This window comes from Oncorhynchus keta, chromosome 31 (assembly GCF_023373465.1).
Source record: "Oncorhynchus keta strain PuntledgeMale-10-30-2019 chromosome 31, Oket_V2, whole genome shotgun sequence".
NCBI lineage: Eukaryota > Metazoa > Chordata > Actinopteri > Salmoniformes > Salmonidae > Oncorhynchus > Oncorhynchus keta.
Window position 1 is genome coordinate 27257768 of NC_068451.1, and position 26359 is coordinate 27284126.

Consider the following 26359-nt stretch of genomic DNA (forward strand, 5'->3'; position numbering starts at 1 on the left):
TGAAAATGGATCAGTCACATTTTGCCTGATTTAAGTTAAATAATAAATTAATCAATGATTCAAATGGAACACAGATTGTGTTTTTGCGTTTGGGTTGTCCCCAAACTTTCTGGTTACACAGCTAGAATGATATTAAGAAAGATTAGACAGTGAAGTCATCAAATTTAAGATTATCCAGGAAGTATATCGGCATTGGAAGCCAAATTGAACTCCCAATTAATGGAGCTGACCAAAACAATGGAAACAGTTGGCTCCGATACTTACGGGTCTCGTTTATGACATCTCCGTCTAATCCCTTTTTCTCTCATTTTTTATTTTTGAACCTTTATTTAACTAGTCAAGTCAGTTAAGTTAATATTCTCCTCACATAAGTCAGGTGATATCAGAAGAGATTTAGGGGAAGAGCTTTCACTGATTCAGATGTACACCCACTTTCACAATAATTGTCCTGTTACAAAATGTTGATTTATCAGTCTCTAATGTTCTTGGTATACAGTTTCCTTTTGTGAGATGGAGATGCATGAAATTGTTTATTGCCCGTTTACATCGAATAATAATTTACCCTCCAATATCCGTGTTTTGGCTTTGTTGGTATACCCCAGGTTTTGTGGAGGGAAGACTATTGGAAAAACATCCCAAGAGTGTGCAACGCTGTCAAGGCAAAGGATGGCTACTTTTGAAGAATCTCAAATATAATGTAAAACTTTTTTGGTTACTACATGATTTCATGTGTTATTTCATAGTTTTGATATCTTCACTATTATTCTACAATGTTGAAAATAGTACAAATAAATACCCTTGAGTAGATGTGTCCAACCTTTTGAATGGTACTGTAGATTTGAGCAATGTTCTTATGTGCGACAGAGCGCCATAACACAGCCCTTAGCCGTGGTATATTGGCCATATATCAAACTCAAGGTGTCTAAATGCTATTAAAAACTAATTACCAATGTAGTTATAGCAGTAAAAATAATGTTTTCATACCAATGGTATACGGTCTGATATACGATGGCTGTCAGCCAATCAGCTTTCAGGGCTCAAACCACCCAGTTTATAATTTAGTTTTGACCACTAAATATGAGCACCCCACTGCTTTTTTTGTAGGTGTAGACTACCATCTTCTTTGGACGCCAAGTCCTGGTAAATTCTTAATGGACAACTGGAAAGAGTTGAACATTCTTCTTCTGTTCATGCTGCTGGGTTGGACAGTGAGGTAGTGACAGATACTACAATAACTCAGGTCTGTGTATAGAGTGCCTTCAGAAAGCATTCATACACCTCGACTTACTCCACTTTGTTACAGCCGCAATTCAAAATGGATGACGAAATAAGTCTCACCCATCTACACATTTAATACATTTTTTGCAAAAGTATTGAAAATGAAATATAGAAATATCATTTAGATAAGTATTCAACCCCCTGAGTCAATACATGTTAGAATCACCTTTGTAAGTGATTACAGCTGTGAACCTTCCCAGGTCTAACAGCACACCTGGACTGTACGAAACTTGCACATTTAAATTCTTCAAGCTCTGACAAGTTGTATTGTTGTATGTGTCGAACTGCTTTGCTTTATCTTGGCCAGGTCGCAATTGTAAATGAGATCTTGTTCTCAACTTGCCTACCTGGTTAAATAACGGTTAAATAAAAACATTAAATAAAACGTTGGTTGTTGACCATTAGACAACCATTTAAGTCTAGCCTTATTTTCGAGTCGATTTAAGCCAAAACTAAGTAACTGCAGTGTATATTGTTTAAGTTATTAAAATATGAAGACTTACTCGTGTTTTGTTTGCCCCAAACAAACCATGTATCCAAGACCTTCAAATGTTTTAATCCTTCTTGGTGTAATATCATTTGTGGATTCAAATAATGTATTTAGTGTATAAGGACATGTTTCATAATGTTGAACAAAAAACCAAGTCTTGTCTTTATGCTGCTTAGTTTAATTCAGACCAACCACCTCAGTTCAGAAAATCAACATTGTTTTGAAGAAATACTTTAGTACACAAAATGCAAAGTATTATGTCAGTGTTATTTGAAGAATAGTTTATTTTTGGGGTTAATGTTTAATTTCTCCACGCTTCCTCCTGACCGTGCATTGTTGCAGCACAAGAGGGGCCTCATTATGGTTATCACACACAAATTATGCCTGATGAAATACACAATCAATGGGATTTACACATTTTGAATTTACATCGATTTTACACTCAATTGAGACTTCAGAGGAGAGAAGACAAGAAATACAAATCCACCCAATGAAGAGGGAGATAGACCAGAGAGACCACTTGGATATGTTCCTCAGAGAAGATCTCCTGCAAGACAAAAACGGTCAGCCCCAGTGTTCTACTTCCCAGTCGTGTGTGTGTGTGTGTGTGTGTGTGTGTGTGTGTGTGTGTGTGTGTGTGTGTGTGTGTGTGTGTGTGTGTATTACCGTATGCATGCGTGCCTCACATTTAGCCACAGGTGTAAGCCACATCCAGGTACTTGTAGGTTCCTACACAGGGATCTCCATACAGAGAGTTGGAAGCCGGGACGTCACACTGGCTCTTCCTATTACACCTGTGTCAACGACAGGTACAGGTTAACACTTCAGTCATGTTTCTACAGTACAGGTTAACACTACAATCATGCGTTTCTAATAGTACACACTGCAGGTACAATACCTCTCTGCCACCTTACTGGTGGTTATGGATTGGCTGAGGCAGTTGGTGTTGGCTAGTTGGTTAGCGGGCCGTTTAAAGGAACACACTAGCTGGTCACGGCGGCCATAGTTGGCACTGTAGATCTGGATCGTTCCTTCATCTGAGAGAGATGAGGAGGAGAGGTAAGATTGGATGTCTTTAGTGTGTTCTAGTGAAGGTAATATAAGATATGCTCTACTATGCTATTATATAATATACACTGCTCAAAAAAATAAAGGGAACGCTAAAATAACATCCTAGATCTGAATGAAATATTCTTATTAAATACTTTTTTCTTTACATAGTTGAATGTGCTGACAACAAAATCACAAAAATTATCAATGGAAATCAAATTTATCAACTCATGGAGGTCTGGATTTGGAATCACACATAAAAGTGGAAAACCACACTACAGGCTGATCCAACTTTGATGTAATGTCCTTAAAACAAGTCAAAATGAGGCTCGGTAGTGTGTGTGTGTGGCCTCCACGTGCCTGTTTGACCTCCCTACAACGCCTGGGCATGCTCCTGATGAGGTGGCGGATGGTCTCCTGAGGGATCAGCTCCCAGACCTGGACTAAAGCTAACGTCTGTGGTGCAACGTGGCGTTGGTGGATGGAGCGAGACATGTTCCAGATGGGCTCAATTGGATTCAGGTCTGGGGAACGGGTGGGCCAGTCCATAGCATCAATGCCTTCCTCTTGCAGGAACTGCTGACACACACTCCAGCCACATGAGGTCTAGCATTAGGAGGAACCCAGGGCCAACCGCACCAGCATATGGTCTCACAAGGGGTCTGAGGATCTCATCTTGGTACCTAATGGCAGTCAGGCTACCTCTAGCAAGCACATGGAGGGTGGCCCCCCAAAGAAATGCCACCCCACACCATGACTGACCCACCGCCAAACCGGTCATGCTGGAGGATGTTGCAGGCAGCAGAACGTTCTCCACGGCGTCTCCAGACTCTGTCACGTCGGTCACGTGCTCAGTGTGAACCTGCTGTCATCTGTGAAGAGCACAGGGTGCCAGTGGCGAATTTGCCAATCTTGGTGTTCTCTGGCAAATGCCAAACTTCCTGCACGGTGTTGGGCTGTAAGCACAGCCCCCACCTGTGGACGTCGGTCCCTCATACCACCCTGATGGAGTCTGTTTCTGACCATTTGAGCAGACACGCACATTTGTGGCCTGCTGGAGGTCATTTTGCAGGGCTCTGGCAGTGCTCCTCCTGCTCCTCCTTGCAGGTAGCGGTCCTGCTGCTGGGTTGTTGCCCTCCTACGGCCGCCTCCAAGTCTCCTGATGTACTGGCCTGTCTCCTGGTAGCGCCTCTATGATCTGGACACTACGCTGACAGACACCGCAAATCTTCTTGCCACAGCTCGTATTGATGTTCCATCCTGGATGAGCTGCACTACCTGAGCCACTTGTGTGGGTTGTAGACTCCATCTCATGCTACCACTAGAGCGAAAGCACCCCCAGCATTCAAAAGTGACCAAAACAGCCAGGAAGCATAGGAACTGAGAAGTGGTCTGTGGTCATCACCTGCAGAACCACTCCTTTATTGGGGGAGTCTTGCTGATTGCCAATAATTTCCACCTGTTGTCTATTCCATTTGCACAACAGCATGTGACATTTATTGTCAATCAGTGTTGCTTCCTAAGTGGACAGTTTGATTTCACATAAGTGTGTGATTGACCTACAGAGTTACATTGTGTTGTTTAAGTGTTCCCTTTATATTTTTTTAGCAGTGTATAACATCATATGAGAGGAGAATATATTGTATAGCAGTGTTGACAAGCTTGCCACATTCTAATAGAGCATCAGAGCCTTGTCACATTCTAATAGAGCATCAGAGCCTTGCCACATTCTAATAGAGCATCAGAGCCTTGCCACATTCTAATAGAGCATCAGAGCCTTGCCACATTCTAATAGAGCATCAGAGCCTTGCCACATTCTAATAGAGCATCAGAGCCTTGCCACATTCTAATAGAGCATCAGAGCCTTGCCACATTCTAATAGAGCATCAGAGCCTTGCCACATTCTAATAGAGCATCAGAGCCTTGCCACATTCTAATAGAGCATCAGAGCCTTACCACATTTTAATAGAGCATCAGAGCCTTCACACGTGATGCTGCGTGCTGCCAAGACAAACAAACAGGAATTACACACCACACTGGCCACTGCTGGGCAGACATAAATAAGAGACATACATTTTCATAGCAGACATTAGCCTGGTTTAGTATTTTGTATTAATATACATAGAAACAGACTGACTTGCTGGGAGGCAGGTGTAGGTGGTTTCCAGGTATTTGTAGATTCCAACACAGGGGTCAGAAGTACGGAAGACTTCAGTGTTCACTTCACACACTTGTTTCCCATTGCACCTGGGGGATATCAGGAGGTAAGATGATGTATGGCTGGGATTTAATCAAACGTGGTGTCAACAAGCATGCAGCGCTTGACATTTAAAGAAACATTTGCAGTGTTTACTGTGAACATCAGGAAATTTGGCTTTAAAAAGGCACATTGATACTGCAATGTGCTTTTCAACAACGTGCCTCTGAATCCCAGCCTGTCTTTATCAAATAAACACTGACTGAGTGTACCACTGAGTGTACCTCTGAGAGGACCTCCAGGGTGCCTGTCTTTATCAAATAAATACTGACTGTACCTGTGTGAGAGGACCTCCAGGGTGCCCGTCTGTGAACACTGTGTGTTGGTCAGCTGGTTGGCAGGTCGTCCTTCTTTGCAGGTGGTTCCATCAGTCCTTCCATACAGAGCTCTCTCAATGAAGATCACTCCAGAATCTAGCAGGGCAAGAAAAACCATGTAAAGAAACAGACAGCACGATGGAGAGACCATCAGGATAGAATGTGTGTGTTCTTACCACAGATCAGGAACTGGACGTTTTCTCCATTGTCACAGGTGACCACTCTCATCGCTGAGTGAGAAACAATCACATTTACACTGAACAAAAAATAAAACGCAACAAATGTGTTGGTCCCATGTTTCATGAGCAGAAATAAAAAATCCCAGACGTGTTCCATATGCAAAACAGCTTATTTCTCTTAAATGTTTTACAAATTTGTTTACATCCCTTTTAGTAAGCATTTCTCCTTAGCCAAGATAATCCAAGATAAGATAAACTGGATCCTGCTCTTCCTGACGGGCCAACCCAGGTGGTAAGGGAAGCTTACAAAACATCCGCCACACTGATCGTCAACACGTGGGCCCTCAGGGGTGCGTGCTCAGTCCCCTCCTGTACTCCCCCTTTACTCATGACTGCACAACCAGGCACGACTCCAACGCCATCATTAAGTTAGCTGATGACAACAGTGGTAGGCCTGATCACCAACAACGACGAGACAGCCTATAGGGAGGTCAGAGACCTGACCGTGTGGTGCAAGGACAACAACCTCTCCCTCAACATGATCAAGACAAAGGAGATAATTGTGGACTACAGGAAAAGGAGGACCGAGCACTCCCCCATTCTCATCGACGGGGCTGTAGTGGAGCAGGTTGAGAACTTCAAGTTCCTTAGCATCCACATCACCAACAATATAACCTTGTCCAAGCACACCAAGACAGTCAGACTAAAAAGACTTGGCATGGGTCCTCAGATCCTCAAAAGGTTCTACAGTTGCACCATCGAGAGCACTGTGACGGGTTGCATAACTGCCTGGTAAAAAGAAAATGATGCGCTCACACACAATCACCAACGTACCTGCAGCTGGTAGTGTACAGCAAACTGCAGCCAGCACTGAAACACATCACACAGCTAGTTCAGCTTTTCTAACCTTGGTCAGTCTCATCGCAATTCTTTACAGAAGAGTAGTGTACAGCATATACAGTAAGTATATAAATAATGTACAGTATATAGAAACTTCTGGAAAATACTGGAATGTATATTTTAAACACCCTCAAATACATATTTTGTTACAAGTCAGTCAGTATACTCACAGGTGAACGCAGTCAGTCTGACAATGAGCATGATGCTGGGTACAGGTCTGGTAGTAGCTGGTTCAGTTGTAGTAGTAACAAGTAAGATGTTACAGATGGTCACCTGGACAAATACACCTAACATTTATTGATACTTGCAAAGAACAGATCCTTGTTTACAAACCATCAACCAGGAACACAAAGCACAGCAGATTAGCAGTCAACTCGGCAACACAGAACTAAAATCTCAGGCCAGCTCAAACCACATGTCCTGTGTGATGGTGCCGTCCTCCCGTTACGCAATCACCACAGCATGAAGCCCATTTTAGTTATCGTTGGGTTTTATTTCTCTGGGTGTCAATCTACCTGTGACAATGTCACGTAATACAGTTTCAGTAAACAGTTTGTTTAATTCTCCACGGGAGACAATCTAATTAACCAGTGCTTAATTTTAGCCGGCTGGCACCTTCCCGTTTTAGACTTTCGTTGGGAACCTTTTTAGCCAGATTCAGTACCTCTCCCAGAATTTCATTTTTTATCTTCACTTTTCCCAATGTGAATATTATAATAAAATATATCAAAGTTAATTTGAGTTGCCTCATTGGCAATTCTTCCATACAGGCCATTCCCAATATTTCAAATACAAGCACAGGAAAAGACAGGTTGGCTACCAAAATATATTTGATCATCTTCCAAATATTGTTGTACAATGTAAAAACGATTGAGGTGGTCTTTTGGCAGGAACATGTCGGACATCTCCGGTGAGATTACTGCCCATCATTGGGTGAGTCATTGACAATGGTAACTATTTTCAGTGTCACTGACTTGCCGAATGATGCGCAGTACTCTCGCCCGGGGATGTCCGACATGTTGTGCCAAAACACCATCTCTAGACTAACTTCGTCCTCATATTGTAGCCGACAATATATGCATATCCACACACCTAGGCCAAGGCTATTGATGGATTGAAGACAAGGTGGTTTTTATTGAGCTCAGTGTCAGTTTGTCAGTGTCAAAGTAGCCTGTCATTGTGATAATTTGTGCACTATTAAAGATTCTGCCAAAGTCAGTCATGTAAAATGTATTTATATAAAAGGCCACATTTTTCACAGACCCTAGGTTACAAAAAAGTTACCCCATGTGTGTAGTTCTACTCTATGCCACTATACACATGCACAATCTGTTCTCAGAACATTTTGTATTATACTATACTTAAATCCATAACACTCCATTTAGTAGGATAAATCACATTTCATACGGTATGTATTAATTGAGAACATCCACCCGTTTTGTATTAAACATTACAAAATGTAAATTCATATTATGTTACAAATTTGCAAAAGTAATCAAATGTTAAAATTCTAGATAGGAGGTAGGCAGCTAACGTCATATAGCTTGATAACGTTAGCTAGGCGTTACGTTTAGGAGCTAAGGGGTTAGGTTAGCTAAAAGGGTTCACTAAAGGGTTAAGGGATGTGTTAGCTAAGTAGTTGCAAAGTAGCTAAAAAGTAGCCAGTAGTTGAACATTTGTTATTAGCTAAAGTGTCAATGTTGTTTCAAACTCGTCACCTTTGAGTTGCTAGAAATTTGCCTTATATACCCACCCTGACCAACCACCATGCTTACATTTTTGTCTTAAGTAACCATACTGAATCATACTAAACTGAATGTTCCGGATTTACTTTTACTACGTATAGTCTGAGACCAGGCTGCAATGCGATGATATGCATACAATGCTTTATTATAAAAGTGATACTCCTTCATGCGTTCCGGTACCTCAGAATTCCCCAGGTCACCCTTCTCGCGCCCACTTTGTTCCGGAACCTACCAATTTACCAATTAAGCACGGAATTTAACAAAGTTCTCATGCGCAGGTCTTCCCATATTCACAAAGATGACTACACCATATGTGATTGAATCGCAAGACAGCATTATATTGGTTTTTCATTTCAATAGTACAATCGCCAGTTACCATAGATTTACATAATTTACGCCATTTGCTATGTCCTTCGTTGTTTCTTTATTGGACCAATTACACGTGTACACTTTGTTTCAAGTTGTTTGTATTGTTTGCTTATCTCACCCTGAGCTGGCTTGTTTCTCCGGCGTCTCTGAAAGGAGCGTGCTCAGGTATTAATGATTATATATCCTATAGCAGACGTCCCCAATTACATTCAGCCGTGGGATGATTTTGTTTTCGGGAATTCTATTAATGCCCTGGCCTGCGCCCCGGGTGAACCCGGTAAGCGTTGATTGCCTTCGTTTTGAACCAGGCCGCCTCCCGGCATTGAGCTGGGTGCCCCAAATTTGGTCGGATGGAGAATTGTACACACCATGCTTACATCACTGGGCCCGTAATCAACCAATCAAACTTTATTGGTTGTTATGGTAATATTTACCTAATTTGTCAAATCCTAAAAGAGGGTTAGCAACCTTTTATTGTTCAATGAACGGGGAGAATTACTGTTGGAAGATGGAAGAAACTGGGGTTTTGTTTGACACTACTAGTGAGTGGAGTGAAGCTAATAGTACAGAAAGTGAGAATGAGTGGGTTACAGTGGAGAAGAAAAAGGTAAACAAGAAAAGTAAAGCTATGTTGGAAAATAGGGAACCACTAGACTTGTTTTTGGTCCTCGTCAGGGTTTTGGATGAATGCTACTTGGGAAATCCGTTCAATGTCTCCAGGAAAATCTGTAATGTGTTGGAAGAAAGTGTGGAGTCGGTGAGAGTCACAAGAAGTGGTCTTATTTTTGTTTATGTCTGCGGAGCAGAAGAAGCTGTGTGTTGAGCAGTGGCGACCCGTCATTCTGGCCAGGTGGGGCTCTGAGACCAACATCTTTAGCAACAAATGTATAAAAAAAAAAAATTGGGGGGGGGGGCTTGCCTTGCCTGTTTTACATGTTATTTTGGCATTAATACATGTCACATGTCAGTTTGAAACCATGTAAAAATATATATATTGAGTTAATAAAGCTGCATACAATGTTGGGCTGTGGTTCAAACTCAAAGTAGACAGCCCTCGGCTCTTGGGGGAATCCCTGCTGCTTTGTTTGTCTTTGGTCCAAATGATTAGCCAAGCAAGGGAAGTTTGCAACGCAAGCCCCTCAGCCCTCGTTTTTTAATGGAGTTTGCGAGTGTACAATTATGTTCACTTCGGAGCCTGAAAAGCCCCATAGTTCAATTTGTAAACTTAACCTAAACTTAAGCCTGAACTTAACCTCAACGTCAATATGGAGTCAAATACAAGTGTAAGCAAAAACGAATGTAATTAAGTTAGAATTTGTACTACTAATGCACAAAAACAAGTTTTTGTTTGGTTAGCTTTTGGAAATTGTAGAAATACAACATTTTCCTCCTTCAGAAGTAGCTAAGCAGGTTAATGTTAGTTAGCGAATTAATTTGCAAGCTATCATACAGTAGGTGTATATTAATAATTATGTAGTTAATATAAGTTGACATGCAATCACATAAAGCACCCACAAGCTACCGGTGGCTGAAAACACAATCATTGCGGGATGAACAGCTGATGAATTTCCTGGCAGAGGCGGTCCATTTAAAAATCATTCCTTCCTCCCTCGCCCTTTGCCCTGCAAGTGTATACTCGTCAGACGTCTTGATACCTCATCAGAACTGCCCACTTAATTTGAGGGCTGGGGGATAGGGTATGTCTTTTAAGTGTTTGGAATGCAGCCATGGTCTGTTTTTTTTTTGAGTAAGGCAACTCCAAAATGCAGGTGTTTCAGCCTAGCTCAGTGCTTTCTGTGGTGGTGGGGCTGGACAGCAGAAGATAGGAGCATTGTGCCGTGATTGGCTCAGTGTTCTGTCACTCATGGGGTCCTTACGCAATAGCCAAGCTTAAGTCCTTAGAAAGGGTAGACATCCAACATTTCAGCCAGTGTGCGGCGGGCACTGGTTTGTCGGTACAGTATCTTTGATTGGACTGATCATATCAACATCTTACTTTCACAATCTTAATTGTGAAATAATGAAGAGAAATATAGATAAAACATATCGGTGCTCATCGGCAGTGCCTAACTGCAAGCGTTGCAGCTGGGAAGTCGGGAATAAACAGCTCAAACTGGGAAAATATATTTTGAACGGTCATTCAACTCAGAATTGTAAATCTGTCATCTTTCTCTTTGATGATAAAATTTGTCCACAAGGAGACAGCCGCGCCATTTTCCTGTTCAAGCATATCACAACAAGTGAGTCCAAAAAGGTCTTATGCTGCTTCATAAATGATGTACTGTAGGATACCAGAGAGATATCTATATTGTAGCTAAGAAAGTAATACTAAGTGTATGTTGTGTAGTAAGCTGTTAGTAGCCCATGTGCCTCACCCTAATAATTTGGTCTATTTTCACCAACGTGGTATTGTAAACACATTGTTCCTGGACGGTGTGTGCTTGTTTACTAAATTGTATTGTACAGCTCTGACAGTGCTACTGATAGTAGTGATGGCGCTTGTTTTTTTTAAAGGCACTAAATGAGGCTGAATTAACTGTTTCACTGCGTCACGGATTTCATATGGTGAAGGAGAGTCGGACCAAACTGCAGCGTGTCGATTGCGATCCATGTTTAATCAAACAAACGTAAACGCGACTAAACAAAAATACTACAAAACAAATAAACGAAAAAAGCCTATACTTGTGTCAACTGACATCGACCAAGGACATCAAGATACTCTGGACAATCACCCACAATACAACCAAAGAATATGGCTGCTTAAATATGGTTCCCAATCAGAGACAACGATAAACACCTGCCTCTGATTGAGAACCACTTCAGACAGCCATAGACTTAACTAGAACACCCCACTAAGCCACAATCCCACTATCTACACACCACATACAAAAACCCATGTCACACCCTGGCCTGACCAAATACATGAAGAAAAACACAAAATACTACAACCAGGGCGTGACACACTGCCCTACGAGGCTCTGCTGAAAGCCAGGTGTAACAGTGGTAAGGTGTTGGGACTCTGCTGTTGGGACAGCTTTATGTAGGCCCTAACAGTTTGTGGGCACCGTTTGTCACCGTTCTAGGGCAATTCATGTATTGTTTAGTGTTGTTGTGTAGTTGCTTTACTGGCATGCACCCACTTTAAGAAATAATCATTTTTGCTTCACTAAGATTTACATGCTAAAATCGCCACTGGTGTTAAGACAAAAAATATATAATTGGAATGTTTCCTGTATGGATTTTCGTAGCAGGGAGGCTATCAAGGGGGTTATTTATTGGGTGGAGCAAGAAATAAAGGCAGAAAATATAACGGAAGACATAGATGGAGTTGTTGGTGCACGCCGATTGACCTGTATGGTGGACGGAGAAAAGAAGTTCACTTCATCCATGCTACTGTTCTTTCATGAAGAGTCTCTCCCTTCTCATATAAAGTTAGGATTCATGAGATACCCTGTGAGAGCTTTTGTGCACACGCCTCTTCAGTGTCATGAATGTAAAAGATCTGTCAAGTGTGTGCAGAAGGGAAGAATATCATATACCAATATCGTATTCTTTCTTTCTCTCTCTCAGAGGACCTGAGCCCTAGGACCATGCCCCAGGACTACCTGACATGATGACTCCTTGCTGTCCCCAGTCCACCTGGCCATGCTGCTGCTCCAGTTTCAACTGTTCTGCCTTGTTATTATTCGACCATGCTGGTCATTTATGAACATTTGAACATCTTGGCCATGTTCTGTTATAATCTCCATCCGGCACAGCCAGAAGAGGACTGGCCACCCCACATAGCCTGGTTCCTGTCTAGGTTTCTTCCTAGGTTTTGGCCTTTCTAGGGAGTTTTTCCTAGCCACCGTGCTTCTACACCTGCATTGCTTGCTGTTTGGGGTTTTAGGCTGGGTTTCTGTACAGCACTTTGAGATATTATTCGCCTACCTCCTCATGCCTTTTGCACACATTGTATATAGATTGCCCATTTTTTTACTACTGTGTTATTGACTAGTTAATTGTTTACTCCATGTGTAACTCTGTGTTGTCTGTTCACACTGCTATGCTTTATCTTGGCCAGGTCGCAGTTGCAAATGAGAACTTGTTCTCAACTAGCCTACCTGGTTAAATAAAGGTGAAATAAAAAATAAATAAAATAAAAATAAAATATCAGCTGATGTACAAAGGGCTATATAAATAACATTTGATTTGATTTTGATTTGATTTGAAGGGAAATTCTGCAAATGTGGAGGTGAACATGTGCCTGAATTCTTGGAGAATGAGGTGGCAAGGGTAAGGAGTGTCCAGTCTCCTATCTGGAGGTGTTGAGAAAATCGGAAGGAACGAGTGGTGGGGAATAAGCAATGGTAATAGAGCCACCAAGACCAGTGAAGGCTTCTCATCAACCAAGGAATAGTAAAATGCTACATGTTAAAAAGGTGGACTTAGTATTATTTATTGCAATGATCATAAACTGTACAGCACAAGCGAAGAAGAAGTCTAACAAAATTGGAGTCATTGGAGTCAGGGTGGTGAGGTCTGCCCAACGCAGTACCCGATGTCACAGGAAGACCAAAAAGATCATCAAGGACAACAACCACCCGAGCCACTGCCTTTTCACCCCGCTATCATCCAGAAGAGTAGGTCAGTACAGGTGCATCGATGCTGGGACCAAGAGACAGAAAGAGTTTTTCTGTCTCAAGTTCATCAGACTGTTAAATAGCCATCACTGGCACATTAGAGGCTGCTGCCCTATATATATAGACTTGAAATCACTGTCCACTTTAATAATTGGAATACTAGTCACTTTAATATTGTTTGACATTTTGCATTACTCATCTCGTGTGTGTGCGTGTATACTGTATTCTATCCTATTCTACTGTATCTTAGTCTATGCCGCTCTGACATTGCTTGTTCAAATATTTTTATATTCTTAATTCCATTCCTTCCACTCCTTACTTTAGATTGTGGGTATTGTTAGATATTACTTGTTAGATTTGACTGCACTGTTGGAGCTAGAAACACAAGCATTTCGCTACATCTGCAATAACATCTGCTAAATGTGTATGTGACAAATTTAATTTAACCTATTGGATTTCGAGGTAATTTTATGAGTCAACTAGTGTTATAACTGGAAGTCTACAGGAACTATTAGCATGCTAGCTGGTCCTTCTGTAGCTCAGTTGGTAGAGCATGGCGCTTGTAACGCCAGGGTAGTGGGTTCGATCCCCGGGACCACCCATACGTAGAATGTATGCACACATGACTGTTAGTCGCTTTGGATAAAAGCATCTGCTAAATGGCATATATTTTTATTATATATATATATATATATATATTTCCTGTTCATCCAACTCTGGGGAAGTAAATAAATAGCCTCGTTGCCAAAATCTCAAACTATCTTTTTCGTTTGGAAGAAATGAGTCATTGGGGCTAATTACAAGGGGAGCCTTTTTTTGTTGTTGTGGTTATTCTGTAAAATTCGTAGGTGGGACATTTTTAAATGGTAATTTTCCGGATGGAAAAACAGTTTGTCAACTTAAACGACCAAAACCAGATAGAAAGAATTCAGAAACAATATTGAACTTAATATATTTTGAATAATACCATCTTTGAGAAGGAACAATCCAATGAAAACTCCACGGTCAGGGCGAATCAGAAATACAAAAAACAGGCATTCAGGGCACATGCTTCTTGATTGTGTTATGCTTGAGCAGAGGAACACAGCATTAGCCATGGCAGAATGCATAGAATTGCAGGATATTATCTTTAAAACTGCAACATTTTCTCTCTGCTCAATGAGAAAATGTGTAGAATTGCAGAAAATTTGCTTGACAAAAGCAACATTTTCTACTTTACCCTTCTAGCTATATGGCTGTTCAAGTGTATACTTCCTCTTCCAATTAACTGTGGGGAGGTCAAAATATACAGTATGATGGGGATCCCTGGGTTGCCGGTTTGCCTAAGTGGGGGTCCTTGGGCACAAAGTTTGAAAACCCCTGTATAAAATGGTATAGGCTACTTTCAGTCATTAATTTCTTAGTCTCTCTTTCACTCCTCTCTCAAGAGGACCTGAGCCCTAGAAGCATGCCTGATGACTCCTGGCTGTCCACCTGGTCGTGCTGCTGCTCCAGTATCAACTGTTCTGCTTGTGGCATAGCACTTTGTGACATCAGCTGCCGTAAAAAGTGCTTTAGAAATAGATTTTATTGATAAATGTTTCAGGGTTATTTAATCAGCATTTATTAGTATCAATTAATATTTGATTAACCTATTACTATAAATAGTTTTTGATACGATATTGAATTTGGGTTCAGATTTTGTGACTTAGTATGTAGTCTTGAACTCACCAAAATAAATCCTCTGGCTTCAACCTCATGATCAACTCTAAACTTAGATCTACTTACCTGGGTGAGTTTTAGTTGGAGTAATGTATGTGTGTGTGTAAGCTACATTGAAATGTTATTAACTTTTTGTATTACCAGTCACATTGCGACTAATGGAGAATGAGCAAATAATTACGCTAATATTCCCTTCTCCTGAGCAATGTAGCTTTCATCGGTTGCAATTTATGATCCCTTTTTCCTTATCAATGATTTTCATTTGCTGTCAAAATCACCTCCATTAAGGACATTTACTGGAAGACCCTGATCAGACAAGACAATGACACAGTGGATGGGAAATCTATTAAGACTACATTTCTTAATGTTTTTTTACAATACAATTTGAACATGGATCAGTCACATTTTGCCTGATTTAAATTACATAATAAATTAATCAATGAATCAAATGGAAAACAGATTGTATTTTTGCCTTTGGGTTGTCCCCAAACTTTCTGGTTACACAGCTGGAATGAGATTGTAACGGTGCTCTTCTTCCTCCTCCTCTGAAGAGGAGGTGTAGCAGGGATCGGACCAAATTGCAGCATGGTTATTATGATACATGTTTAATAAAAGATTAACAATACAATAGAGAGAATATAGGAGACGGCACGGGTCAAAATGATTGATTGATGACCGTACGTCATGATGACGTGTACATGTCTGAATATGGGCCTCCGGCCCGTCCCCCCCTGTTCATGTGTTCACGTGTTAGAGGGTGTGTGTTATTTTATATCTCTATGGTATGCTTTGAAGTAGTCCTGTTGTTTGATGTCTAGGGGGCTGGTTGAACTGGGGAGGGTGGGTGTTGAGTGTTTGAACTTTTGGGACTGTGTATGTCCCCCCCCCACCCCCAGTTTTATCTCCCTTATGGTTGTTATCTATGAAGTAGGAATGTCCAGGGTTATGTATCTGGGGCCTAGGCTTTATAAATGTCCAGAACAAGCCATTTTTAAGACCTGAATATTAAACATCTAAAATATGTCTACAAGGGGAATTCTTGGAGTGCTCTGTAGCTCATGTCATGAATCCAAAGCCAAAAGCCTGGAGGATATTTTGCTTGAGGCTCCAGAATGTTTTAAAGGATTTTTTTGTACAAGCGAGGGACATATTTCGTAGATATTCAACCCGGAGGAATCTACGGTTAAGATATTCACAGACAGCGTGTTCCAACCCTTTTATCGTGCAGAACCCGAGCCTTTTTCTCCAGCGCTAAGGATGCGAGAATGGCTTAAAATAAGGCTAGCTTTGTGTCAAATGGAATTCGCCCTGAGTGCTTCAAGGATGCCAGGATATGCGTTGGAAGAACAAGTCTGTGGACGAAATGATCTGATGGCTCTGAGAGTCACTTCCATGGGGTATACCCCGGACTACTCCTATGTCATGATGACGCGTGCATGTTTAAATATGTACCCCCTCCCCGGCCCCCCTGTTCGTGTGGTCATGTGTTAGAGGGTGTTTGTTATTTTATATCTATATGTCATGCCTTGAAGTATTCAAGGTGTTTGATGAGTAGGGGGGTCTGGTTGTGTGGGGGTGTTTGAGTGTTTGAACTTTTGGGACCATGTATGTCCCCCCCACCCGCCAGCTTTATCTCCCTTATGTTTGTTATCTCATGAAGCAGGAATGTCTGGGGCTATAGCGCTGGGGCCTCAGCATTATAAATGTCCAGAACAAGGCTTGCGAACCCAGAACCGTAAACCCTATGTTTTAAACATGGATTTTGCGATCAGTGGCAAAGCTGTGATGACTGTAGCATCGGAGGCAGGACCGCGTCTGAAACAGAAGGGCAAAGTATACAGCCGCAATATACGATGCACCAAAAAAGCGGTTTCTAAACGTGTATAGAACCCAGATACCTCCCGCAACTGCGCTGAAAGATGAAGTGCTGATGTCTAATGGACAGCATTGGGGGTATCTGTTTGATTACTTGGCCTGTCGTGTGAAACTCTATACGTTAGCCGAAGGAGAAGAATATACCGACCAGAAATTAGGAGTGACTTATGAGGTTGAAGACTGGACGGTTTTTCGACAGGTTTTGTGTCCCGAACTGAGCCGTATCACCAAAGGTTACAGCTTGTTCACAGGCTACGAGACACGTTGGGAAGGTACCCCGGACACCTCAGGAAGAGTATTTCACCGGGTGAAAATACAGAGAAAGAATGGACTTCCCTGCGGCTGCGTGGAGTTCTATATCAGCACAGCGGAAATCCGAAACCAAAACATCAGGGATGGCGGTTCAGACGGGGATTTCAGGCTTTGAATGCTTATACCCTTTAAAAGCTGGCCTTTAATGGAATTGAAAATGTTGGAGATGTTGGACGCTCTGTTTGTACAGAGCCAAAATTGCCAGAGCATTGTTCGGCTAAAGAAGTGCATAATATATACGAATCCGGAGGATTACGACTCAAAGCAGCCCCAAGAAGGTACAACGTCAGGAGATGCAGCCCCCAAAGAAACAGAGGTAAGCGGTGTTGTTAACCCCGCCCAGATACCCAGAGGGCTGGTTCAACAATAAAAGGATGGTTCTTAAAACCTACAGTTCTTAACCTACGCATTGACCATGGATATTCCTAACGCATACCCGAACTCCGAAATGGCCAGGGCTCCCGACACTAAGGATTGTATGCCTCGCAGCCCTACATTCTACTCCCCCCTGGCAAGACCCTCGACACCCCCTACATGTACACAACCTGAGGACGTGTTTGATGGGGTGGTCAGTACTATTTTTGTGGACACAATCAAGGCCTCAGTAGCCACGCTTTTAGACGTGGTGATTGGAGAATATATACGAGAAAAATGCATTGGTTGTGAGATTAATCACCCCAGCCAGCGCAGGCATCCATGCCTATACGACCCCCCAAGATACTACTTCTTCAACAATTTTGAGGCGCTGGTGAAAATACTTTGGTCCTGCCGGTTTATACCATCGCTGGTCAGAGCCCTGGAGGCTATGGGCCTTGTGCCGTCTATCCCCAGAGTTTACGGGGTAACCGAGGCATTCCTACACGAGCTGAAGGAGGCGATTCACATACACGAGAAACTCAAAGAAATCCGACACACCCTGGTGGAGGATAACAAATACAGGGAGGCTGTGGTGTCTGATGTGATGACTTTCTGGCTCAATAAACCCCAAGAGACCGAGTGATATTTTTGTTATTTAGATGTAGAGCAATGGGTAACTATGTGTATACTATGTTAGAGAGAATAAATACATTTTTTCTTTTGAGAGAACTTACAAGTGTTATGCATCAAATTATTGAAAATAAAGTGAACAATGTCTCGTTCTACACAAAGCCCAATTGAAAATGGACCAAATCATGAATCATGTACGACATGCGGGCGAGTGTCTACAATGGACACAAATGGTAACCCGGCTTGGTGGTGATTCTGAAGAACTAGAAACAACCTTGTCTAAGATTTTACTTTATTTGTTTGAAACACCCTTTAATTGTAACATGTATCATATTTGTTGTTTATATACTTTTATAGCTGATGTGTCTGTTGTAAAAATTCAGCGAAACAAACCTGTTAATCTAAACCAAATATACAAGGTTTTACATGATTCGATCATAGAGAAAGGGGGGGCATGTATCCTGCAACGAATTATGGATTGTCTGTATACGTAATACCTAATGTTTTCATGAAAATAAAAATCCCCAAAAATGAAAATGAAATGTTGTTGTTATTTGAAAGTGGCTCATTAACGTTATTGTACCTCAGACAGGCAAGAAGGATGGCAGAGCAGATTTTAAAAAACATTTATTATAATCCCTCTAACCCGGGGTCTTATGGGGGTAAGGAACGTTTACAGCGCGCTTTAGCCGAAGAAACAGGTCACAGGTTAAGTGAGGCTAAAGTCAATGAGTGGCTATCCGAACAGGATGCTCACACTCTGCATAAACCCGTAAGAAAACATTTTCCTAGAAATACACACCCATTGTCCCAATTTCAGGCTGATCGATGTGACATGCAGGCCCTTGCAGATAAAAATGAAGGAAACTGCTACATGCTAACGGTCATAGATATTTTCTCTAAAATAGCTTTTGTCCAGGTCTTAAAAAATAAGTGCGGCGCTGAGGTGACCCGGGCATTTGCCTCTATCTTGAAGGAAGGAGGCGCCCCCAAGAAAGTGCAGACCGATGGCAGAAAATAATTTTTTAATAAGACCTTTCAGAAACTCATGAAAAAGCACAATATAGTACATTTTGCTACAGGATCGGATTTGAAAGCTTCAGTTGTTGAACGCTTTAACCGAACTCTGAAGGAGCGGATGTGGCGCTATTTTACAGCTCACAACACGCATAGATATATAGATATAGTTCAAGATTTAGTAATTGGGTATAACAATAGTTATCATAAAAGTATAAGGATGAAACCCTCCGAGGTCTCTTCGGAAAACTATTTTCAAGTTTGGTTTGCTCCCCCTTCGCCGTAAGAAAAAAATACATTTTAAATTTATTGTGGGGGGACTTGGTTCGTATATCCAAGTTGAGGGGTGTTTTCGCTAAAAAAATTAGTGCAAGGATACAGTGACGAGCTTTTCACGGTTACAGAATGTCTGCCGCGCATACCCCCGGTCTACATATTAAAAGATTATGACGGGGAACTTATAGCGGGATCTTTTTATGAGCATGATTACAGAAGGTAAAGGTTGGTAAAGACAAGGTGTTTCACGTAGATGAGATTCTAGATCAAAAGAGAGAGAACGGTCAAAAATGGGTGCTGGTCCGTTGGAAAAACTGGCCGCTAAAATTCAACAGCTTGGTATTAGAGAAGGATGTAGTGGAGGCATCAGGGGTTAATTTAAACCCCCATGCATGATAAAATACATCCATAATGGAACACAGCGGCTTCTACCTGACTCTCCCCAGTAATGCGTCCGCACATATATATCGTAATAATCAGAGTTCTAATTATACAACCAATTTTCCAAAGCCTATAGAGTTATCAGAGGCCTGGGAAGTAGGGCTCAGCGAGATTACATATCCCCATAGCTGGTATAATATCAAAGATAAGGACCGGGAATTTTATTTCAAAAAGTTATCGGAAACTGCGAAATTTATTAAGGTTAAAAAAGGGTTCTATAGAACCATCGACAGGCTCGTCTCCGAGTTGAATGAACGTCTATCGCAGAACAGTATGGAAATATTCCTGATGTACAACCCTATACATAAAAGGGTACAAATCTCAGGAGATGCTTCCGGGGGGATAAAGACCGGAGGTAATTTAGCATACATGTTGGGGATGGGGCCCAATAAATGGACGTATGTGAGAGATAAATTATTCCCATTCCCCGCGGATATACATGCAGGATTTTACAACATATTTGTGTATACCGACATCATATCCTATCAAGGGGTCGGAGACAGCTGTGTGCCACTCCTGAGAACGGTTCATATAGACGGAAAGGACGGCGACATAGTCACTGTCACCTACGACAAGCCACACTACGTACCTGTAAGCAAGAAATATATTGAAAACATTCTTGTTGAGCTTAAAACGGATCAGAACGAAAACATTGAATTTACTTATGGTAAAACGATTGTAAAACTCCACTTTAGACACACCAAAACCTCTCTACATATATAATATTAGTATTATATATTTTATATACATAATACATCTAAATTAAAATGATGGAACACCGACATCTCGACCCTAAACGGTATGTCACATACTATGTGGATCAAGTGGGTAATGGGTTACCCGGATATTATGGATCGCCCACCATCTCTTTAGGATGGTTTTACCGTTTATGAAGAGAGTCTTCAGCATAGCCAAACCGCATTTAAAATCAGCAGCAAAAAAATATAGTAAGTGAGGTTGTTGCCAATGCGATAACCAGAAGGGCGTCACCAGATGTTGAGAGTCAAGAAGGCTCGAGGTTGATGATGTTGTCTCGAAGACCGAAAAAGAGACCTCCCGGTATAAGGCGAAGACTTGCGCCTAAAAAACGGAGGTTAACGGTTAAAAGAAACTCAGTTAGTCAAAGACGGGGTAAAGTGGGGAGGTCTGGACCAAAAACGGTAAAAAGAATACTCTGAAGTATTTTCTAAAAGAACAAGCACCATGGCTCTTTTACACCGCATGTCCTCTGAAGCTATAAAGACAGAGCTCGATCTTTTCACGGCCCCCTTAACCCAACATTCAGTAGAGAGGTCCAGTTATGTGGAGATAGCCCCACTCTCTGCCATTACAGACAACGGCCCCATAGAGTTTTTCATACCAGGCCACGGTGACAACTATCTGGACCTCAACAACACCTTGGTGCATTTGCGTCTAAAAGTGACCAAAAGAGATGGTACTGATATTGCAAACGATGCCAAAGTGAGTCTCATTAATTACCCAGTGGCCACCATCTTCTCCCAAGTGGATGTGACTTTGGGGGAACGTCTAATCAGTCAAAGCAGTGCCACATACCCCTACCGTGCCATCATGGAATGCTTACTCAACTACTCTGAAGACACTCAGAGACCCAATTCAGCGCAGGGTTTTTTAGCAAGGATACTGCAGGAGGCTCTATGGAATCGACAGACCCATCCACAGGTGCAAATAAAGGCCTGGCCGCACGGGCTCGCTACTGTGCAGAATCTCGAGAGTTTCATCTGCTAGGCCCTATACACTCTGACATTTTCTTTAAAGAACGTTTACTCTTAAATGCGGTTGATTTAAGACTAAAATTAACCAGGGCCAAGGATGAGTTTTGCCTAATGTCTGCAACGGATGGGGACTTTAGCTTAAAAGTGTTGGGGGCCACGCTTTTTATTAAAAAAGTATCGGTATCTCCGGCAGTTCGTCTGGGTCACTCTCAGGCTTTGCTGAAAGGAAATGCCCTTTACCCTCTCCAAAGACTTACCATGAAAACCTTTACCATACCTGTGGGCAGTAGAATCTGCAGTCAAGAAAACCTATTTCTAGGCCCTTTACCGCGATACGTGGTTATAGGTTTGGTTGATCACGCCTCCAATACGGGCAGCTTAAATAAAAACCCATTTAATTTTTAACACTTCAATGCAGAGTATGTCGCTCTGTGTCAGGACGGACGTCAGGTCCCTGCTAAGGCTTTCCAACCGCAATTTAATAACAACATATCTGTGCGAGAATTGTACAATCTATTCCTGGCTACCGGGAGGCATCTAAAAGATCTCTCTTTACCTATTGACAGAAATGATTTTGCAGAGGGTTACACAATGTATGCTTTCAATTTATCCCCTGATGATGACACCTCAGGAAATCTTTCTGTGGTGTCCCAAGGTAACCTCAGGCTGGAAATGTGTTTCCGTACACCTTTAGCCTGTACCGTTAGCATGATTGTTTATGTCTGCTCTGATTCAATCTTGGAGGTGAATAGCCGAAGACAGGTTTTAGTAGATTATTAATAAGGATCGTTGAGCAAAGACATGAATACCCAAGAGTTGGAAGGGCTGATGAGCCGACTGATTGGAAAACAATTTTGCGGAGTGTTGGCTTGTGATGAATTACCTATGGAGAAATGGAAGGTGCGGCCTGCAATGTTTATTGTCAATACCCATCCTAAAAACATGCCGGGTGAACATTGGCTAGCTGTGACATTAGAAGAGGAAGGAGGAAGAAAAATCCCAACTTTTTTTGATTCCTATGGCTTTCCCCCCGGTTTTTCACATTTCCCCAAATCTATTAAAGAATTTCTGACCAAAAACGGCTCAAAGATATACTACAACATCAAACAGGTGCAAGATACCCTTTCAACGACATGCGGTCAACACTGTGTATTCTACCTATGCCAAAGAGCCCGGGGAGTTTCTTTTGAAGATGTTATGTCTCTTTATAAGGATGATTTAAGAAGTAATGATAAAGTTGTAGCTTGTTTTGTTCGAAAATATCAAAAGTGTTCAAATGTGTATCCTTTAAGAACGTGTAATCAAGGCGTATGCTCACGCCAAATGTTTCAAGAATGCCACAAATGTTAAATTGCTTATTTTTTCAAATAAAATGTATTGAATTTAATCATAGTCATTCAAAGGTCATTCAAAAGGCTAACCACCCAGAGAGATCGGGATTAGGGAAAGGTCCAGAGGCGTTCAGTGGGGTAAATGGGTTATCGTCATTCATTTCATAAGGATGCAAGGGTTTTGGGGCATCTTTAGGGGTGCTGTATCTCGGTGAAGGTTTGTGTTTTAAAGAGTGAATCTGTTGCCGAATCTTATAGTTGGGTACACCCGAGAGGGGTATGTTGAGGATGGCCAGGGCCTTAAGAAACTGAAGCCACCCTGGAGGTCTTCGGTCATCAGCAACCTTGTGGGCAGATATGGTACTTTTAAGCAAGTCAAGTATATGTGAACCCTTGACAACCGCACCCTGAAGGATAAACTCTCCTTTGTCGTTCCAAGTAGCTGCCCCATTTGAGTCTTTTAGCTTGTTCATAATGTAGCTAACATTTTTCCTGTTACGTGCCGGAACATGGGTTAACAAGTCATGCATAACTTTATCTTCAACAGGCATTTGATCTTCAGATGGTAAGCTCGCAGGTACAGCCCTTACAGGGGCGTGGCTCTCGCGAGGCTCGTCATCTTTTAAAGGGTCCTGTAGGGAAATAGTTAAATGGCCTGTCTCTCTCTCCCCTTGTTTCACCAAGGACAAATACCTTTGCAAGAGGTTTGTGTATTTTTGGAACTTATCATAGGGGTTCAATCCTTTTTGATTCAAAATATCCTTCATAGCCGTATCCAAATCATTTTCCACTGTTTGTCTGATATTTTCGGGGGCCCCTGCACTTGTTTTTTTTAAGTCTATCCAACTCTTGTTGTGGCACCAGATACATTTTATTGGCCATCACCCTATGTGTTCAACCACCACGTCGGGCTGCAATAAGGCTGGTGATGAAGGGCACGGCTATACTTAGTAAAGCTAGAATAAAACCGCCAGACTGTTGTATGCTATGTCGTTTCTTTTGTAGACGGACCCTTTTATTGGCAAAGAGCTTGATCGAGGTCTTTTGTCTCTTGAATTTTTTCAATTGTGTCAGGGTGAGTGGAATGCGTCCTTTGAGAAGATTCAAAGCAATCTCACATAGGGATAATATGAGATCTGAAGAACAGTGACCCAAGATGGCCTTCCGTTCATTAGATGTAGCCCCAACTAGGCTTCTCAAGAGGGGCAAGTTTATTTTTAAACGCAGAGACATAGCGGCTACTTTTTTTAGGAATGTACGCAGCCGGCCACTCCCACGGGAACAGACCGGTTCGTAGCCTCAGGTGTTCTGGAGTATTTGCTTTTAAATCCACGATTAAATAAGAAAATGGCGCTTGGGTATCGTCCTCGTAGCTCTCCATAAAGTAGGATTTCCTTCCCGGGTACATCTGCTGAGCTAGAGTGTTAATTTTTTTTTTTGTAGTTTGTCTCTAGGATTTTTGAACAAAACCATGTAATTGGCGTTCAAACTGATGGTGCGGCTATTTTTACCTTGGTGAAACACATTCTGCACCAAGTAAAGCACGGACAGGTTTCTATGATGAGTATATTGGGTAAACGCTCGGGCAATTTCGGGATGTTCGCTACCTGCAAATAGCATATCGTCCAAAACCAACAGATTGTTTTTATGAGGAGGTAAAAGTTCATCATCAGACAAGGTATCAGGTATTCCTTCAACAAACTTGATTTTTATTGTCTTCAACAATTCATCATACAGAGGTTGATAACATGAATAACACCACACAACATTATCAGGCTTTTGAGATAACACATGTTCAGAATTCTCTAAAATACTTTTTACAAAACAAGTTTTACCACTATTCGAAGGCCCTGCGATTAAGGACGAAAATGGTAGTTGCAACCGGGGGTCAAAACCTTCTACAGCAGTCATTATATCTTAAGCTTTAAGACCGCTGTAGCTTGTAGCATAAGTCAGCAGCCAAAGTGGTAATGTGGTCCAGTCAGGCAAAAGCAGTCTCTTGTCATAGACAACCCTGAATCTTTTAGTAAGTGGGGCCTTCCTCAGATGGAAGCCCTTTATTATACCCAACAATCTTTTTGTAGGAGCTCCTAAATCTCAAAGTCACTATTCCTGTCATTTAGGAACCCCCCCTCAAACAAGCGTGTGATTGATTCCTAGTTTTTACACGAGGGGTATTTTTTTCATAGTTTTTTGAGTCACGCCTGACACACTGCGGCCTGTAGCATAAGTCAGTAGCCATAGGGCAATGTGGTCCCGTCAGGCAAAAGCACTCTCTTGTCATAGACAACCCTGAATCTTTTAATGAGTGGGGCATTCCTCAGATGGAAGCCCTTTTTATCCCTAACAATCTTTTTGTAGGACCTCAAAATCTCCAAGTCACTATTCCTGTCATTTAGGAACCCCTCGACCAAGCGTGTGATTGATTCCAAGTTTACACGCTGGGCATTTTCATAGTTTTGAGTCACTCCTTTGGCTTTCAATACCACGTGATTCTTTAGCGTTCTAAAAGCATAGCTTTTGGGCCCACAGGATGACCATTCTGTGATATGGTCACCCTCTGCGAGTTCGCTCGTTAAGCCACCCAGATAGTTGCTGAGTGGGGGGCTCCAATCCCCTGGTTTGCTTACATAGACCACAGAGTCTGTGTCATGGTAAAGCACTCGCCTCTGAAGCTGCTCCATGAGCTTGTACAGTTCAAGTCGGCCATAGGCCGTGGTAAATGCTGCAAGAAACACATTTACATTACCCGGGGGTAGAACCCACTTCTTGTTACGTCGCCATTGCACCAAGGCAATGTCTTGACTCAAGAATGAAAAATGTGAAATTTCGTATTGGTCCGAAAAAATGAATTCCAAAAATTCTTCAGGGTCTTTAATAATCGACGTTGTTAGCATATTACACCTCTGCGCTGATTTGCCCCAAAGCGAATTTAAGTACAATTTCGACACATTTCGTTTGGTTTTGTTGACCTCTATTCTGTCAGGGTCAAGAAGGATGCCTTCTCTGTCATGATAGTCTTGAATGTACCTGTCTTTACTCTCTTGATCTGTGACCGATGCAGGATAGCCTGAAGCCATTTGCTTACATCTCAAGAAGGTCTTGATGTACTCTTTAAAAAGAGTGTCTGATTTCTTTGAAAAGTTCCATACTTCAAAGATTTTGGCCACACGATACCCCATCTCTAAAGCCTTTGAGAATTCAGCTGTGACCCATACACCTGTCAGTGCTCTTTCTTGAACGGTGTGATCACATGGGTTTTGTTGTATGTTTTCACTGCAGGTGCGACAAAGGGGAAAGAAAAGTTTTCCTTGAGGGCCCCTGTAAGGCAACACAGGTATAAACAAACCCCTTGGAGGGTAGACTGTTGCTTTGATCAGACCAAAATAGTTTTGAGGTAAGTCAAAATCACGATGAATAATTTCAGGATGACCTATAGAATAGCATGAGGAACTCATTACATGCGGATAAAGGGATGT

General features: G+C 41.9%; 2 protein-coding genes and 1 long non-coding RNA gene across 4 annotated transcripts in view; 1 reads left to right on the plus strand and 2 right to left on the minus strand.

Annotated features, from left to right (window-relative positions):
* LOC127914349 (L-rhamnose-binding lectin CSL2-like) overlaps window positions 1–26359 on the minus strand; it is a 67808-nt gene that overhangs the window by 24095 nt on the left and 17354 nt on the right. The window lies entirely within an intron of this gene.
* LOC127906078 (L-rhamnose-binding lectin CSL2-like) lies at window positions 1928–8867 on the minus strand. 2 transcript variants are annotated; one of them, XM_052490116.1, is made up of 10 exons: window positions 8704–8867; window positions 6642–6744; window positions 6406–6441; window positions 5569–5622; window positions 5353–5488; window positions 4956–5065; window positions 4775–4819; window positions 2667–2805; window positions 2455–2562; window positions 1928–2315 (listed from the first exon to the last, which is right to left on the minus strand). In XM_052490116.1, the coding sequence occupies exons 2-9, from the start codon at window positions 6670–6672 to the stop codon at window positions 2457–2459; spliced, it is 657 nt and encodes a 218-aa protein (XP_052346076.1). In that variant the 5' UTR covers window positions 6673–6744; window positions 8704–8867; the 3' UTR covers window positions 1928–2315; window positions 2455–2456. The 2 variants fall into 2 exon arrangements, with proteins under 2 accessions (XP_052346076.1, XP_052346075.1); XM_052490115.1 differs by having other exon boundaries at window positions 2435–2562.
* LOC127914350 (uncharacterized) lies at window positions 10526–18605 on the plus strand. The gene is made up of 3 exons (XR_008088176.1): window positions 10526–10825; window positions 12156–12702; window positions 12799–18605. It is a non-coding gene; the product is annotated as an uncharacterized LOC127914350 (long non-coding RNA).